The sequence below is a fragment of the Microtus ochrogaster genome, chromosome 8, assembly GCF_000317375.1.
Source record: "Microtus ochrogaster isolate Prairie Vole_2 chromosome 8, MicOch1.0, whole genome shotgun sequence".
NCBI lineage: Eukaryota > Metazoa > Chordata > Mammalia > Rodentia > Cricetidae > Microtus > Microtus ochrogaster.
In genome coordinates, this window is record NC_022015.1 from 71,334,939 (window position 1) to 71,351,975 (window position 17,037).

At 45.2% G+C, this 17,037-nt stretch overlaps 2 protein-coding genes across 2 annotated transcripts in view; one reads left to right on the forward strand and one right to left on the reverse strand.

Moving 5' to 3' along the window:
* Positions 1–8,503, forward strand: part of Entpd7 (ectonucleoside triphosphate diphosphohydrolase 7) — a 42,478-nt gene extending 33,975 nt beyond the window's left edge. Inside the window, exons 10-13 of the mRNA XM_005352323.3 lie at positions 692–1,016; positions 3,650–3,735; positions 5,340–5,501; positions 7,303–8,503. Of these exons, the coding sequence (XP_005352380.1) occupies positions 692–1,016; positions 3,650–3,735; positions 5,340–5,501; positions 7,303–7,534 (805 nt within the window). The 3' untranslated portion in view covers positions 7,535–8,503. The remainder of the gene's footprint in view (positions 1–691; positions 1,017–3,649; positions 3,736–5,339; positions 5,502–7,302) is intronic.
* A 4,988-nt stretch (positions 8,504–13,491) lies between these two features.
* The window catches only part of LOC101984092 (cytochrome c oxidase assembly protein COX15 homolog), a 13,987-nt gene continuing 10,441 nt past the window's right edge, over positions 13,492–17,037 (reverse strand). Inside the window, exons 8-9 of the mRNA XM_005352326.3 lie at positions 15,524–15,637; positions 13,492–14,285 (exon numbers count right to left, since the gene is read on the reverse strand). Of these exons, the coding sequence (XP_005352383.1) occupies positions 14,154–14,285; positions 15,524–15,637 (246 nt within the window). The 3' untranslated portion in view covers positions 13,492–14,153. The remainder of the gene's footprint in view (positions 14,286–15,523; positions 15,638–17,037) is intronic.

Sequence of the window (17,037 nt, forward strand, 5' to 3'; positions counted from 1 at the left end):
TCACTGCTGTGCACACCGGGCTCACAGGCCCTGACAGCTCACTGCTGTGCACACTGGGCTCGCCGGCCCTGACAGTCCACTGCTGTGCACACCGGGCTCACCAGCATTGACAGTCCACTGCTGTGCACACCGGGCTCACCGGCCCTGACAGCTCACTGCTGTGCACACCGGGCTTGCCGGCCCTTTAGCTTCCGGGGAGTTTTCTGTCTACCTCCTCTCTCCCTGCAAGGCACTGGGACTACAGTCACACGCTGCCTCATCTGGCTGTTCCACGGGTTCCGAGGATTCAAACTCACATTCTTACACTTGTGCAGGGAGTGCTTTACCCACTGAGCTCTCTCTCCAGCCCTCAGCTGTGTGTTAAACAGGAATCCCGTGCACTTTTCAGAGGCTTGTGGGAAGGCAGGCAGAGGGAGAACAGCAGATTCACTGGTCCTGTTTGAATCTGCGCTGGGAATACACAATGATGAGAGGGTGGAGTGGAATCCATCACTGGTGCACTGCTCTCTGGTTTCTAAACTTAATTTGCTTCAATTAAACATGCATGCATTGCTGCTGCCTAGAAATACTCCACTCAGCCCTTGTTGCTAGGTTTGTCATTGAAAATCAGAAGGTGCTTTTGAAGTGAACTTAGTCCTCAGAAGAGGTCAGGACCAGCCCCCCTCACGTTCTGTTTTTGTCATTGTGACAGACTGCTGGGCCAGAAGACAGGCCTGAGTCCTGACAACCCATTTTTGGACCCCTGCCTGCCTGTGGGACTCACAGATGTGGTGGAGAGGAACAGTCAGGTCCTGCATGTCCGAGGGAAGGGCGACTGGACCACTTGTAGGGCAATGCTGAGCCCCCTGCTGGCCCGCTCCAACACCAGCCAGGCGTCGCTGAATGGCATTTACCAGTCACCGATCGACTTCAACAACAGCGAGTTCTACGGCTTCTCTGAGTTCTTTTACTGTACGGAGGATGTGTTGCGCATCGGTGGCCGCTACCACGGGCCAACATTTGCCAAGGCTGCTCAGGTAACTCATTAATACTCAGGATGACTCATGCTGGCAGCGGCCATTTAATGGATGCCGTCTTTGTGCCAGGCAGTGTACAAAGGGCTTTGCATGCATGATCTCACTTGAGTCTTTCTCAGGACCAGGAGCCTCACTTTATAGAGGAAAAAGTGACCTCAGAGGTTGAGGGATCATCTCTGCTAAACTGCCTCCTGATAGGATGTGTTTAGTTTTCCATGAGTGTATTTTCATCGAGGGATAGAATTGTTCTAATGGTGAATAGTTAGCTGTTTTCCAGCTTCCCCGATGTTTGTGGCTCCGAAGTGTCATTTCACATATTTCCCCTTTGCTAGGTGTCTGACTTACACGGTGCTCTTGGTGGACAGGTCTGTTTTTCCTCTCTTGGTTTGAGCCAGAGTCAGGGCTGCAAAGATAGCTAAGTGGCTAAGCAACTGTTGCTCTTCCAGAGGACCAGTGTTCAGTTCCCAGCATTCAGTTTAGTTTTCTCCACTTAGCTCTGTTCTACTCTATCAGGCTAGGCCAGTTTCTTTATTAACCAATGGTATTCACAGCATACAGAGGGAAATCCCACATCAGGTAGCTTACAACAAACTGCTGTAAAAATCCAGCTCCAGGGCTCTGGTAATGTTTTCTGATCTCCTTGGGCACACACACACTCGTGGCACACATACCCCTGCCTTGCATACATACACATATACTCTCCAAAACACCTGTAAGAGGTCAGAATGGTCTGATATAAGGTTGATACAAGGTGTTGTGAACCCCAGTGATGGTAGAAATATTTTAAGCGAAAGAGTAAAAATTCACTTTGCACATATATAGAGCTTACACACTTACAGGCTCACACTTTTAGTTACCAGCATAACTAAAAATCTGACCTGTTCTCTGTAGCCCCTGCCTCAGTTTAGAGTCTGTGTTACTTGTTTCCCTGGCTCGCCTGGAACTTGCTATAGAGACCAGGCTAGCCTCCCTACTTCTGTCTCTCAAATGCTGGTATGAAAGGAGTGTGTTATCACACCTGGTTTTGTTAGTCAATATAAAAAAAAATCACTAAAAAAAGAAGCAAATAAATAAAAATAAAAAGATCACTTTAGCAAAATACTTGCAATATTCAACTTAAAGAACAAAGGTTTGTTTTGTCCTACAGTTTATAGGTTCCAGTCCACGGTCAGCTGGCCCCCTTGCTTTGGGTGTAACATGGTGGAAATACATGGCAGAGCCAAACGGTTTACATCATGAGACTGGGAGCAAAGAGTGTGGAAGGAGCTGGGGTCCCATAATGTCCTGTAAAGGCCACCCCTAATGAAGGACTGCCCCACTATGCCTCAACAGTGCCACCCAGGGGCCCAAGTCTCTAATGCATGAGTCTTAGGGAACATTCTAGATTCAGCAAAGCATGCCTTTGATTTTTGTGTAATTTTGTGATCTGTCTGAGAGACAGAGATGGAAAGAATGTCTCCTCTTGCATATTTTAGGCTTTCTTTCTTCTTCTACTTCCCTAAGGTTGTCTCGGGGTACACTTGCAGCAGACTGGCATCTGTAGTTTCTGCTATTGCACCCCCAGATGTAATCCCTTGGGGTACACTTCCAGCAGACTGGCACCTGCAGTTTCTGCTGTCGTACCCCCAGAGTTAATCCCTTGGGGTGCACTTCCAGCAGACTGGCACCTGCAGTTTCTGCTGTCGTACCCCCAGAGTTAATCCCTTGGGGTGCACTTCCAGCAGACTGGCACCTGCAGTTTCTGCTGTCGCACCCCCAGAGGCAGTCCTAGGAGTACTGAGGCACTCCTGCTTCATGCTGCTCCTTCTCCAGCTCTAAGGACCCCTTCTTTCGTACCTCCCGAGTCGAGGGTTCCCTTCTGGCTTGACTTGGGTCCTTTTCTTGTCACAAAGATTCCTCAGATTCTGTTGTTTTGAACACAGAGGGTTCAAATGATTGCTTAGCCAAGTTGCTGGTTGACTTAGGAAGTTTTCTGAGGTAGAAGAGGTTGTTCCCTTGATTTTTTAAAATTCCAGCTCAAATGTTGTCTTCCCACCTTCCCTATGCTAGCCACAGTTACCACCCTCCTCATATTACCCTTGCTTTTCCTGTTTTTTTTCCCCACTCAACACTGTGCCATCCTGCACACTCTGTGATACCCATTTCTTTATTCTCTTACCAGTAGAATGTAAGCTTCATGGGGACAGGATTTTTTTTCTCACCACTTCATCCTCTGGCACATAGGAGAGCACCTGGCACCTGACAGTCACCAAAGTTCTTTGCCTGAACCACTGAAAACAGTTTTTTGAGAGGTGTGACCCCCAGGCAGTCTGATGATGGCTGCTCCCCATGCCCATATGAGTTTTCACAGATTGGCCGCAGCTAGCTCCCTGGGTCTTGATATTATTCTTACTTCTAACCCTCAGGCTCTCTGATGCCTAAGAGCCTCAGGAGCCAGCTTGGGCTGTTTCGTATTAGACGTGAAAGCAATGAGAGTAGAGGAGTCATGGCGTCGTGTCCAGTGGTCCGGTGTGCCATTTGTTTTCCTTGGTGAGATAGTAGCTCCACGCACCTGAACATGGAGCAGCTGTGCCTGTGGGGAGTTGGAGAAACCGCTGTGGTTTTGTGTCACACTTTCTCCGTGCCTGTTTCAGGATTACTGTGGCATGGCATGGCCAGTGCTCGCGCAGAGATTCAAGAATGGCCTCTTTTCTCCACATGCAGATGAGCATCGGCTCAAGTACGTACCTTTCTTGTCTACTTCAGATATACGGCCTTAGAACGTGGGAGACAGATTATAAAGGAGAACCATTCAACAGTGCAAGTCAGATTCAGGCAGAAGGAGAATTGGATTATTTCAGATTTTGGTTTTCTGTAGAATTGGGACCAAATAGTGAGCCCCTTTCTGCGGCAGGAAACCAGTAGTTACCAAAGGACACTCTCTCCAAGTGATGGCCTTCTTTATTTTAAATGTTTTATTATAGAAAATTAACTGAAAGGGGCTGGAGAGATGGCTCAGGGGTTAAGAGCATTGCCTGCTCTACCAAAGGTCCTGAGTTCAAGTCCCAGAAACCACATGGTGGCTCACAACCATCTGAAATGCGATCTGTATGCCCTCTTCTGGCCTGCAGGCAGACACACAGGCAGAATATTGTACACATAATAAATAAATAATAAAAAAAGAAAATTAACTGAAAAGTAGTGTGTTAGGGTTTCTGTTGCTATGAAAAGACACTATTGCCTTGGCAACTCTTTTTTGTTTTGTTTTCCTTTTGTTTTTTGAGATAGGGTTTCTCTATGTAACAGCTCTGGCTATCCTAGAACTCACTCTGTAGACCAGGCTGGCCTTGAACTCACCGAGATCTACCTGCCTCTGCCTCCCAAATGCTGGGATTAAAGGCGTGTCATGGCTACTCTTAGAAAGGAAAACTTTTTAACTTTTTTAACTGTGGTGGCTGGCTTACAGTTCAGAGGTTTAGGCCATTCTCAGCAAGGCAGGAATGGAGGCAGCATGTAGGCAGACGTGGTGCTGGAGAAGGAGCTGATTGTTCTTACATCTTGACTCACACGCAACAGGAAGTGGTCTAAGGCACTGAGTGTAGCTTGAGCATATGTGAGACCTCAGAGCCCAACTTCACGGTGACACACTTCCTCTGACAAGACCACACCCACTGCAACAGTGCCACACCTAGTAGTGCCACTGCTGTTTTCTTTTCAAACCACACAAGTAGAAAGAATAAAAATGTAACTTACCTAGCTTCAACATTTTTTTTTCAAGGATTCATAATCCTCCCATTTGTAAATGTTTACTTTGAAAAATTCAAAGGTTCCATGTCTTTAATCCCAGAACTCAGGAGGCAGAGGCAGGTGGATCCCTGAGTTTGAGGCCAGCCTGGTCTATAGAGTGAGTTCCAGGATGACCAGGGCTACAAAGAGAAAACAAAACCAAACAAGCAAACAAGAGAAAAGGCAAATTCAAAGGCACGAACATGAAATAGCACAATGAACCCCTGCCTATCTGTCACCAGCTTCCCTAATGACAGCAACTTCTGCCAGTCTGGTTTTTCATTTATGTAAATCATGGGTGTTGTACAAACACATCACAGTTATTTCAGGATGTTCTCTGAGGACAGGAATCTTGAAACTCAAAACAGGAGAAAACCACAGCTACAACCTCACCTTTGCCGTCTCCCCTTTAGGGAGAAGACAAGGCAAGGAGAGGCTAGTCGCTTGTCGCCTGACATCCGACAGAGAAGCAGGAGTTCCTACAAAGGAATGCATTAGTTATCTTTTTCTTCTTATTTTTTAAAACTTATTTTTTAAAGCTTCCTTCTCGCTACTCAGGTATCAGTGTTTTAAGTCAGCTTGGATGTACGAAGTCCTGCATGAAGGGTTCCACTTCCCCTACGACTATCCAAACCTGCAGACGGCGCAGCTGGTGTATGACCGAGAGGTGCAGTGGACGCTGGGAGCCATTCTATATAAAACCCGATTCCTGCCACTCAGGTAAAGTCAGACTCACCAGGCTGACCTCAGAGGATGTTAGGTCGATGCCTCAGAATAGATCTCACGAGCGAACCCCTCAACTCCTCCACCCTCCAGAGACTTCTGCTGTTCCTTCCATCTGAGACAGAAAGGTTGAGATGAACTGGTCTGGACTCTCTTACCTCGCCTTTGCCAGCTTTATCTGTTCTCCTCCAAGGGATCACTCTATGGTTGGGCTCATACTAAATGCTTCTAGGATATGCACTGAGGACCTAAACGTGAGCCTTAAGTGTTGCACACTGTAAAACATATTTGACAAGGAGCTGAAGGAGGCTGTATGGGCAAAGCACTCTTTCCTCGTGGGTAAACCATTCCAGAAACGCTGTCACTGACCTGGCACAGTGTGTGGTGGCCCTAGCATTAGAAAAAGGGCTTGATATGGTTTTAAGATGGGCATTTTCATCCAGTTGCGGGGTCCCATGACTTGCTGCTATGTGCTATAAGATATTTGGGACAGGTTTTAGGTCCTCTTTCCTAGACAGGTTCAGAGAAAATACGATCTACCTTTACTCTCTTGTGCCTGATCCTCCAAACTCTGTGATCAGGAAGCAGACAGGGGACAGATGTGAGGGAAGTTGGCTGTGTGGCTCCTGAGGAACCAGACAGTGTGCACCAACTAAAGTACTGATTCCTGTCAACACAGGTGTCCCAGCATTTGCCAGTTCTCATTTGTCCAGAGAAATCAGAAATCCATATTTTATATGAAATCTTTCCTTTTGAAGAATTACATTAAAAAAACATTGCATGAAATGTAAATCTAATTAATCTTAATCAATAAGAACCGGGGGTAAACCAGGGTGAAAACCTGGAAGGTCAGAGAATGGGAGCAGCCGCCAATTGCTTCCTTCCTGTCTCCCTTTCTCCATCCCTTCCTCCAAGAGCCTGTCTCCACCCTTCCTAATTACTCTGTCTCCACCCCCTGATTGCTGGGATTAAAGACGAGAGCTGCCACTACCCAGCTTCAGTGGTTAACTGGTGGCTAGTTCTGCCCTCTGATCTCCAGGTAAGCTTGGTCAGAACACAAAATATCTCAATAATTGTCGGTCATATAAACTAAGATGGATCTAGTACCTGAATGATGCAAGAGTAGCATCCTAGCCAGGTCAGACGACCAGCGCCCTTCAGTTTATATAATGCTGTTTTTCCAGGTCATAGTATAGCTGGTCAGGCCACAACTGCCCTCATGCATATAAATGCTAGATCCTAAGAAATAGTGCACCCCTTTTTTTTTTTAAAGAGCTAGACATATTCAATTTGTCTTGTTTGGAGTCAAGGGATACTCTATTCTTAGTACTGTATTTACAAACTATATTTTAAGATTTATGTTACAGCCTGGTGTGGTGGTGCACACTTTAAACCCAGCATTCAGGAGGCAGAGGTAGGTGGATCTCTGTGAGTTGGAGGCCAATCTGATCTACAATAATGAATTCCAGGATAGCTAGGGCTACATAGACCATGTTGCAAAAAACAACAACAAAAAATTTATTTTGCAGGTGACCAGTTTTGTCTGTTTTTTTAAAACTTAGTTTTATTGGCCTTTTGAGCTTGTCTCCACATTCTGCAGCACCCGAGCCCCAGGGACAGGAAGGGACAGTAGGCACCAGTCAGCCCTGGGCTGGGGATGTCCTTAAGCTTTGCTTGGTCAGTGCAGCAGGTTTCTTGGGCTGTCTGAGTGGATGGATAAGTGGGATAGACTCGGGCGGTCCTTCACATCACAGCAAATGTTTCACTCTGAAACCAGTTCTTCTTTCTGCTCCCCTAGGGACCTTCGGCAGGGAGGTGTCCGGCAAGCCCATGGCAGCTGGTTCCGTCTCTCCTTTGTCTACAATCACTATCTCTTCTTCGCCTGTACCCTGGTGGTGCTGCTGGCCATCGTCCTGTACCTTCTGCGAATCCATAGAATTCACCGCCGACAAACTCGAGCCTCGGCTCCGTTGGACCTGCTGTGGATTGAACAAGTGGTGCCGATGATTGGGGTGCAAGTAGAGCCATGAGGCTGGACTGGAACCGGAGAACCTCCAGAACCTTGGGACTGCTGCTTCCTGAATTCCTTACTTTCATCAGCTGGCCTCACATGCTGCTTCGGCCTGGGAATTTCTACTTCTTTAATTTTTTTTTTAGTGCCCAGGACAGGACCTTTTCTCAGAAGCCGTAATGTAATCTGTGAGGAACTAAGTGGTGAGAGGCCGGTGCTAACACAGGGGACCAAGCTTAGCCCAAGTGAAGCATGCTTCTCCTTTATCACAGAAAGCTGGTGTGTTTCTGGGATGTAGTATTTCCCCCTCTTGCTGAAGCAAGTTTTTGATTGGGCAACTGTAATCATGGTTGAAGTCAACTTGGATCAACTGATAGAGCCAGAGACATTCCAGCAAGTGCAGTTGCCCCTGCTTTCTCTGTAACAGAGATATCCTTTTGTGGAGATCCACAGCCTTGAATAGGGACCCAAGATCTCTGAGGTTCAGTGGACCAGGATCTCAAGGCAACCAAAACGATACGACTTCCTTGCTTACTTGACATCCCTGACAGTGTTGCTGATTACGTTTTACAGATCCGAGAGGCCGGACCCCTTTGAAGTGAATGATCCATTGATGACCTGACAGTATTTTATCTGACACTTGGTCTGACTAGTACAGAACACATTTCCATGTGCCACACAGGCTGCTGGGCATCCACGTTGCCTTTTGAGCCGTAAGCATGCTTATGAAATGGAGAGACTACCGGGACAGGTTTGCCTGTTTGCAGGTTACTGTCTCAGGCCTATTTTTCTGTGCAGAAGATTCAAAGCAACTTCCCTCATTTCACTGCTGAGATCTTACGTACTTTGGGATGGGATGTATTTTGTTTTGTTTCGTTTAAGGAAGAATAGTATCAAGAGAGTGGGCAAAGGCAGTAAAATCAAAGTTGGGTTTTTTGGGGGGTGCGGTTTTGAGACAGGGTCTCACTGTGTATGTAGCTTTTGCTGTCCTGGAATTCACTCTGTAGACAAGGCTGGCCTGAACTCAAACTCACAGAGATCCTCCTGCCTCTGCCTCCCAAGTGCCGGGTTTAAAGGCATGTGCCACCATGCCTGGCTTAAAATCAAAGTTCTTACCTATTTTTGGAATGCTTGAAAGAGAGAAAATTCTAAACTTTAGAATAACTAGATAAATCTTCCATGGAGCAGGCTGGCCATTTGTTTGGACATATGTCACAAATAGCACTTCCTTTACTGGGGAGAGGAAAGCCATAGCATGTACTCACCACAGCCTCAGAAACCGGTCCCTCTGCAGCCAGCCTTTCGGATGCACAAAGTGTCAGCTCCTTCTGCCCCCATGGACTCTTTCTTTCCCATAGACCCATGAGGGGCCTGCCTGGGATGGTTCCCAGGGCAGAAATAGTAGCTTGATTTCTTTTTGGGAGTAAGGCAAGTCTCTTGAGGACAATTTTTTAGGTAGCCAAGGCTAGCCTTGAACTCCTGATCCTCCTGCCTCTGTCTCCTCGAAGTGCTGGGTTTAAAGGTGTACACCACCAGACCTGGCTCATTTCCTTTTCATTTTGCCAAAGCCTTTTATTTGTAGGGTTAGAATAGAGAAAAAAAAATTCTAAATTTAAAAAATAAAAATGGACTTCTTTGAAAACAGATTCCATACTGGGAACAGAAACAAAATACTTTATGAAATGGGAAAAACTAAGATGGCCCTAGGGCTAAGCCAAGGTGAAGATAAATAAGTATATTAGCTCTGTGGTTAGGCAAGTTCTAAACTATTTTCTTCTTTTTTTTCTTTTGAGGCAGGGTCTCATTATGTAACCAGGCTGGCCTGGTACTCAATGATCCTCCTGCCTCAGCCTCCCGAGTGCTGTGATTATAGCTCTGCCACCACTGTGGGTGCACATCAGATAAGTAGTCATCTGTCAAAGATGCTTTCATTTTACATATTTTACTTTCCATCAGGACTGGCATTGACATTTCTTTTCAGATTTAAGGTTCTCTTTAATTCTATTTTTTTATGCCCTATGAGTGAGCCTTTGCCTTTTTAATGCTGCTTTAAAATGACAAAAATGTTTTTGCTAGCCATTTGCCTCCTCAGGGAACTTTTCATTTCATCTTGGTTTCTATGTACCAGTTTTGGTGTTCTTGGGAGATCTTGTTAACAGTGGCTGTGATTCATGAGCTGACAGAAGCTGGAGGGAGGAGGTATGCTGTCCAGTTTTGAAGCCCTCCTTACCGAATTTACTCTTCACCCTGACGGTACCAGTACCTACCATTTGTCAAGCACTTACTTTGTATTGCTCTTTAGAACGCTTTGTGTTCTTTGTATATTATTTAATCATGCAGCCTTTTGAATTGATAAACCCTACATTCTTTTTATAGTTGAAAAAAAAATCTCAGGATGCCTATCTTTATCATTTTCCAATATAAATATATTTCTTAATTTATTTTAATTAGTCTGAGTTTTTGTTTTGTACATTATATCCTATTTACTGTTTTAATATTATGGGATTCAGGCTTTATTAACGTAAGACTTTGTTACATGGTTGAGAACTGAACACATTGCTCCTGACTGGTCCTAGGTTTCCCCATCACTCCCGTTGGGTGACATCATTTCACTAGCCAAGGTTGATGACTGGTCCTGGGTTTCCCCATTACCTGCACTGGGTGATGTCATCTTGTTAGCCAGTTTTCACTCCATCTGTTTGAGTGTTTTTTTTTTTTCTTTTTAAAAATACTTTAGGTTTTACTTTTACGTAATTAGCTTAACTTTGAACAATTTTTTCCCTAACCACAACATTCCAATAACATAATTGCAATCTGAGTGAAGGTGCAAATGCCTAACAGAGCTCTCTACCTCATTACAGAACTTGGTGGTGATTCTTGGGCAGTTTCCAGAATGGGACTTGTGTGACTTCATTTCAGTTGGGAGTAGCAGCGGCTGGTTCAGAGTCTCCTAGTTTGTGCTTAGCTTCAGCCTTGCTGTCTGGACGATGGACTTCTGTCAAACTTGTAAGAATTTGATCGGTGTCACAAAAGTTGCTATGTTCAAAAGTGAGGGCTCAGAACCAAGCTTTGGCACCTTTGACTAACAACAGAGTAACGAACGAATGTACTGAATTCAAACACTTGTAGGGTGTTCTGAATTCTGAGTGGCTCTGTCCTTGGCCGCCACCTTGCTCCTAACTTGGATCTGAGCTCACTGGAAAAGCTCTTGCACTTGGGTTTCTGTCAATCCTGGAGTCTCTGGAGGTGGCTCATTAAGGTTCTATTTTGAGCCATCTTTGTCTTATTTTATATCCCAGTAGGCTGCCATTGTAGTATTTTACATTCCCCTTTGCCCTAGTATTTCATTCTTTTTGTTCGTTAATACTATTATTAGAAAGACAGAGGAAAACCACGCACCAACAGACCATTTAGTCTTCTGGAAATCTGAGCAATAGAGAGACCTTTTATATAGTAAAGTGGAATTAATTGCTCATATATAAGGGCTTCCACTTTTTCAATTATGAGACCATTGTTCCCATTTTTTTATAAAAACCAGAGTTGAAAATGTTCTGAGTAATAGGATGTTTAGTCATGCATGCATGGCAGACAAGCTTGAAGATGTGTCTACTTCTGAGCCCTCCTGAACATAGGCCAACTGCTGGCAGACACCCCACCCCCAAGAGCCTGCTGTCTGCTCCCTCTGTTGTGTTACTCTCTAGTTGCTGTAATAAACACCTGAGATCATTCATAAAGAGAAAAGGGTTGTTTTGATTCACAAGTTTCAGAGGTTCCCTTTGCTTGTGCCTGTGATGAAGAAGTGCAGTTTGGCAGGCGTGGGTAGCAAAGCAGAATTGCTTAGCTCATGGCCAGGATGCAAGAAAGGATGGAGTTGGGAGTCTCACATGTCCTCCAGTGACTTAAAGACCTATGAAGCTGTGCCTACAAGGACCCACCACCTCCCCATAGTGCCATCCTGGGGCCAAGCCTTTAACAAGTGGGCCCTTGGAGGACATCCCAAATCTAAGCTACAGCATGATTTGAAGGCAGTCCTGGCGATTCCTAAGCAGCCCACCCCATGGGGCACATTCCAAGTGTGGCTCCACTAGCAGTACAGGATCTGCCTCGTTAGCTTCTTCAGGCCACTCAGCCAGTAGGGCTCCTGAGTACTCTGACCGCTAGGATTTCTGCTTCAAGTTCTCCTTCCACACTTTATATTTATTGAAGCTGTAAAGTATCTGCCTTGTCTTCTCCGTGATTTCTACCTTTAGTGTGGTCTCTGCGGTGGCCCTGGCATCTCCATGGTGACCTCGAGCCGGACGTGCTGCACCGTGCTGTTTCAGGTGCCTGGGACTGCTTTCCAGATGCTTCACATTCAATAAGAATTGTGTAGAATTCCTACATTTCATGAATCGTTCTGGATATTCTGATAAACAAGAAGCTTATAAACAGAAAATGTGCAATGTCATTGGAATGGCGACTCAGTCACCCTCGTGGGGGCATAGCTCTGTGTCACATATGCCCACATATAACCCACCATTCACCGCAGGACCAGAAGGAAGGCTGCAGGGAAACTGGCATCATGATTCTCCAGAGTTGGTCTCTGTGACCAGCTTCACTCTGGGCAGTCATTACCCCTGCCACAGTAGAAGCATATCTCAGTGTAGGCCAGACAGAAATCTGGGTCACTGAGACAGTTGAGCAGGTGAGACCACAAGCCTGGCAACCTGAGTGTGAACCCCAGAACCCACACAAAGATGGAAGGAGAGAACCAACTCACACGACTTGTCCCCTGACCTCTGCATGCACATGCATGTACACAGTGTATACTCCCCGTCATATGCACACACAATAATAAGTGAATTCTTACAAAGATTAAATGATGTCATAAGAGTTATGTCCTGATCAACCCAATGGAGCTCGAAAAAGAAAAGAAATAGATCCTGGGTTAGCTGATTGAAAATACATGTTTTAATTACTTTTATGTTTAAAAACAATTGACAGAACTGTTGACAGACTGTTGAAAACATTAAAGGAAATTTATTTGATCCTTTAAGTGTGCAATGGCTTTTTCTAAAACAGACATTTGGAACATAAATTTAGTAACTATTATTTTCCACCAGTTCATTCAGTATTTGGTATCTGGTGACAGCAAATTACACAAACACAAAAAGAGCTAAGATGATCTTGTTGACCAGGAGTGCAGAGAGAGCACAGTGCAGTTAAACAGCTAAACACCAGCTCTGTTTCCAGACATGCTCAACTGTAATCAAAGAAAAATGAAGTAAACACCTGAAGCCTGAGCTGACTTGGGATGCCCTGGGCTCAGAGTGACTATAAAACCAGGCTACAGAGAGAAACCCTGTCTCAAAAACCCACCACACTCCTGTTCCAAGGGCTAGGATTGAGTGGGTCTAAGATGAGTCTTGAGTTCTGAGACTGAGGGAACCTCTCCTGTGCAACAGCACAAGCTCCGAGGGACTGGGACTAGGGAAAGAAAACACTAAGAACGCTGAGAGCGAACCCTTTAGGACGCAGACTCAGAATACTAGAGTGGAACAACACATCTGGTTCAGAAACTGCAAATGGGCAACTTCAGGTGAGACATACTAAGCCTCCATATGATTTTCTTTTTTTTTTTTGGTTTTTCGAGACAGGGTTTCTCTGTGGGTTTGGTGCCTGTCCTGGAACTAGCTCTGTAGACCAGGCTGGTCTCGAACTCACAGAGATCCACCTGTCTCTGCCTCCCGAGTGCTGGGATTAAAGGCGTGCGCCACCATCGCCCGGCTCTATATGATTTTTAAGAACTAAAAATTGTAAACATTTAATTTTTTTTTTTTTTTGTGGGGTGGGTATTCGAGACAGGGTTGCTCTGTGTAATAGCCCTGGCTGTCCTAGAACTCACTCTGTAGGCCAGGTTGGCTTCAAAATCACAGAGATCCACCTGCCTCTGCCTCCCAAGTGCTGGGATTAAATGCATGTGCCACCACTGCCCGACTAACAATTAATTTTAATAATATTCACTCCAAGACTAGAGAGGTGGTTCAGCTAGTGGGAGTGCTTGCTGCTCTTCCGGAGGACCTGTGTTTGGTTACCAGCATCCATATCAGGCAGCTTACAATTGCCTATAACTCCAGCTCTAAGGGACCCAGCACTTTCCCTGGCCACCATGGCATTATGTACACACATGGCATATGTTAACACAAACACACACATAAAAGGATCTTCACTTCAAAATCTAGCTCAATAGGTGCTTAAGAAGATATAACAACGCTAGATGTTGGTCACAAACCAACGTTCAGTTACCTGTTGACTGGTCCACCTGTTCTTGGGTCTGTCACTGTCACCACCAGCCTGATTAGTGGACAGGATTCTGCAGCACAGGGACAAGGAAATCCAAGATCTTCCTAACACTAAGAAAAGCCAGACTGCCTAGTAAGCAGCAGCAAATGACGGACACTTATTTCTGCAGCAGATTTTAAAGGAAATCTCTGGTGTAAAGACACCTTAGTGACATTCTTGATCCGGTGTCCATCTCCTAACAGTCTTGAGAGACATGACCAATGTGTAAGCCATGTGGCATGTCAAGGCCGCCCTCCTAAGTTCCTGTGCTTGCTGATAAATTACCAAGATAGTTTCAGTCCTAGCGATTCTCAGAATTATTTTGGGACTCTTCGGAGTTCATTCATGAGCCAAAGGGCACCACTAAGCAGTGCCAAGGAGCCTGACTGGTGTGTGGCAGCCAGAGGAGTTGGAACATACATAAGCAGAGTGCTAATGCCCAAGGTCACCTGTTGTAGAAAAAAGAAGAAAGCTAGTAATACTGAAAGTGACTGCACGTGTGAGCCAGATACACAAACATCCAAGCTGGCATATCAGAGCATGACAAAGCGTGTATTTAACGCCCATAAGCAAGCGTAAAATACGTAAATCAATGAAATTTAAATAGAATAGGTAAACCTAAAATTCCTTTGTCTTACTCTAGCCCATGCTGGCCTGGAACTCTTGGTGCTAGCAACCCTCTTCCTTAGTGCTAAGATTACAGGCACGAGCTACCATACCCAGCATCTACCTGTCTTATTCTACGTCAGTAGTTACAGTTACCAGTTTCTCTCTTTTTTTTTTTTTTTTTTGGTTTTTCAAGACAGGGTTTCTCTGTGGTTTTGGAGCCTGTCCTGGAACTAGCTCTTGTAGACCAGGCTGGACTCGAACTCACAGAGATCCACCTGCCTCTGCCTCCCAAGTGCTGGGATTAAAGGCGTGCGTCACCACCGCCCAGCCAGTTACCAGTTTCTATATGCCTTACTTTCATATATGTGGTTACTGAGAGATACGGCTTTCATTTTTGTTTGTTGGAGGTAGAGTTTCACTGTGTAGCCCTGGCTGGCCTAGAACTCACTATGTAAACCTGGCTAGTCTGGAACTCACCTGCCTCTGTTTTCCGAGTGTTGGAATATGCAGGTACATACAGTTCTGCGCTGTTAAAAATGTTGTTCTGTCACTTGCTTTTCCCTAAACTGCTGTGCAGTGCTCCACAGCAAAGACATGCCATGGCTGCTTTAGTTTGCTTCCAATTTTAATACCACAGTTATGAGTTTCCTCACATAAAGCTCCTAGTGCAGAAGGGTATTTCTACAGCAGATACAACCGTCAGTCTTCTGTACCAAAGCATTATATATCATATATATCATAGATATTATATTGTATAATTGCCTTCTGATGAAAGCTATTATAGACTCATGGTCTCATCGAGAATATCTAAATGTATCCATTTTCCTGTACCCATGCTAATAACATTATCTCTTTGCCTGCTCACCCACACCCAAATTTAGAATGATAGCCACAAAATGATATTCGTTAAGATGCTCTTCTCTGATATTAAAATGCTGTTGTATTTATTAGCCAGCCATTTGTCATTCCTCTTATGACAATAGTGTTTTGATACTTTTTATGTAGTTTTTTATTATTAACCTATGATTAACATTGACTTTGTTTGGGGAATGCCATCAGATCAAGAAGGGTTTTGTACCTGTGCATATGCCAAAGCAAGCAGAGTCACTGCTGCCATCTTGGTCCTTCGAGGAAGGGGGATTCTCCGGGACAGGAAATAGAGCACTGTAATGGCCGTGACTGATGTGATGCCCTAGAAGAAGGAAGAGGGTCACCATGTGGGGGTTGCAGGCGCACCTCCTGGGGATACTGCTCCATTCACAGTCCCCTTCTGCTGGAACTGAGGCGCACTGTCAGCCAGCACCACCTGAGTTGTGTTCACTACTTTACACACGTAGCCTCCCTCAGGTGAGAGCCTGGCCTTTGACATCAGACCTTATGTCCTTAGCTGTATTTTATATATAATTTTACATTCGTGTTTTTCTCCAAAGATTTATTTTATCTTATGTGCATGGGTTCTTTGCCCGCATGCATGTCTGTGCACCATGTGCATGCGGTGCCAGAGGAGGCCAGAAAAGGGTGTTGGAGCCTCTGGAACTAGAGTTAATATGAGTCCGCATGTAGGTGTTGAGAACTGAACTTGGGTCCCCTGCAAGAGCAACAAGTGCTCTTAACCACTGAGCCATCTCTCCAGCCCCATTCCCCTATTCCTAAAGCAGGGCTGACCTTAACACATAAAGGATTTAACTTCTCTGGATTGAGAGTAGAAGGGATGGTAGTGCTTCCAGATGGTAAAACAATGAAAATCGTGCTTTCATTTATACCAGAATAAGGGTCTGGGGTTGGCAATAAGGTTTCTTTTCTCCATCCATGCCAGAGAGAATGTTTTCTATCATATCTTTTCAGAGCGTCTGTTTCAGAGCGAGCTATAGGGACAGATCCAACCATACATTATTTATGCTAAAACACTGTGTAGGGGTGGTCCGTGGACGTGAGGTGGTCCGTGGACGTGAGTCCTCTCTACGTCTCCTTGTCTGCCACCTCACACTCAGCAAGCCTCCATCTGATGACACCCTGCCCTTGGCTTACGGCTCACTCTAGAGGTTCCATTTCCACTGCTCATGTTTTAGGAATGCTGCAGGAGAAACTGTGGGGTCTCCTCTGCTCTCTCTTTACATGTATTCCTAACAGCTAATCTTAACTTCGTGTTCCTTTAAAGCTCCTCTCAGATCTGCCAGCTATCAAGGTCTTCCACTTACACCTTGTTCCCTGTGACTCTGTCCTGCTGCTCTAACAACACTAGGGTCTTCTGGGTACACACTCAGGCTGCCAGGCCAGTCTTAGTACGGTTCCCACACCACCAGTACCTATGGGCTCAAATAAATGGGAAAGTATTAATGAGGCACCTTTGGGGCTCTTCCACAGCTATGTGCTCACCACAGACCACAGTCTGTTCTAACCCTAACCCTAATAATCACTCTCTGCTGAAATGACACTTAGGCTTATTCAGGATTAAGTGGGGGTTAGTATTAACTTGCCTATCTGATTTTAAGCTAGAATTTGGGTGTAATGACAAAAATGTCAGATTAGACATCTGGTTGATCCTAGAATTGCCTCCACAAGAACAATCAGTCACTGCCATGCTAACAGTTG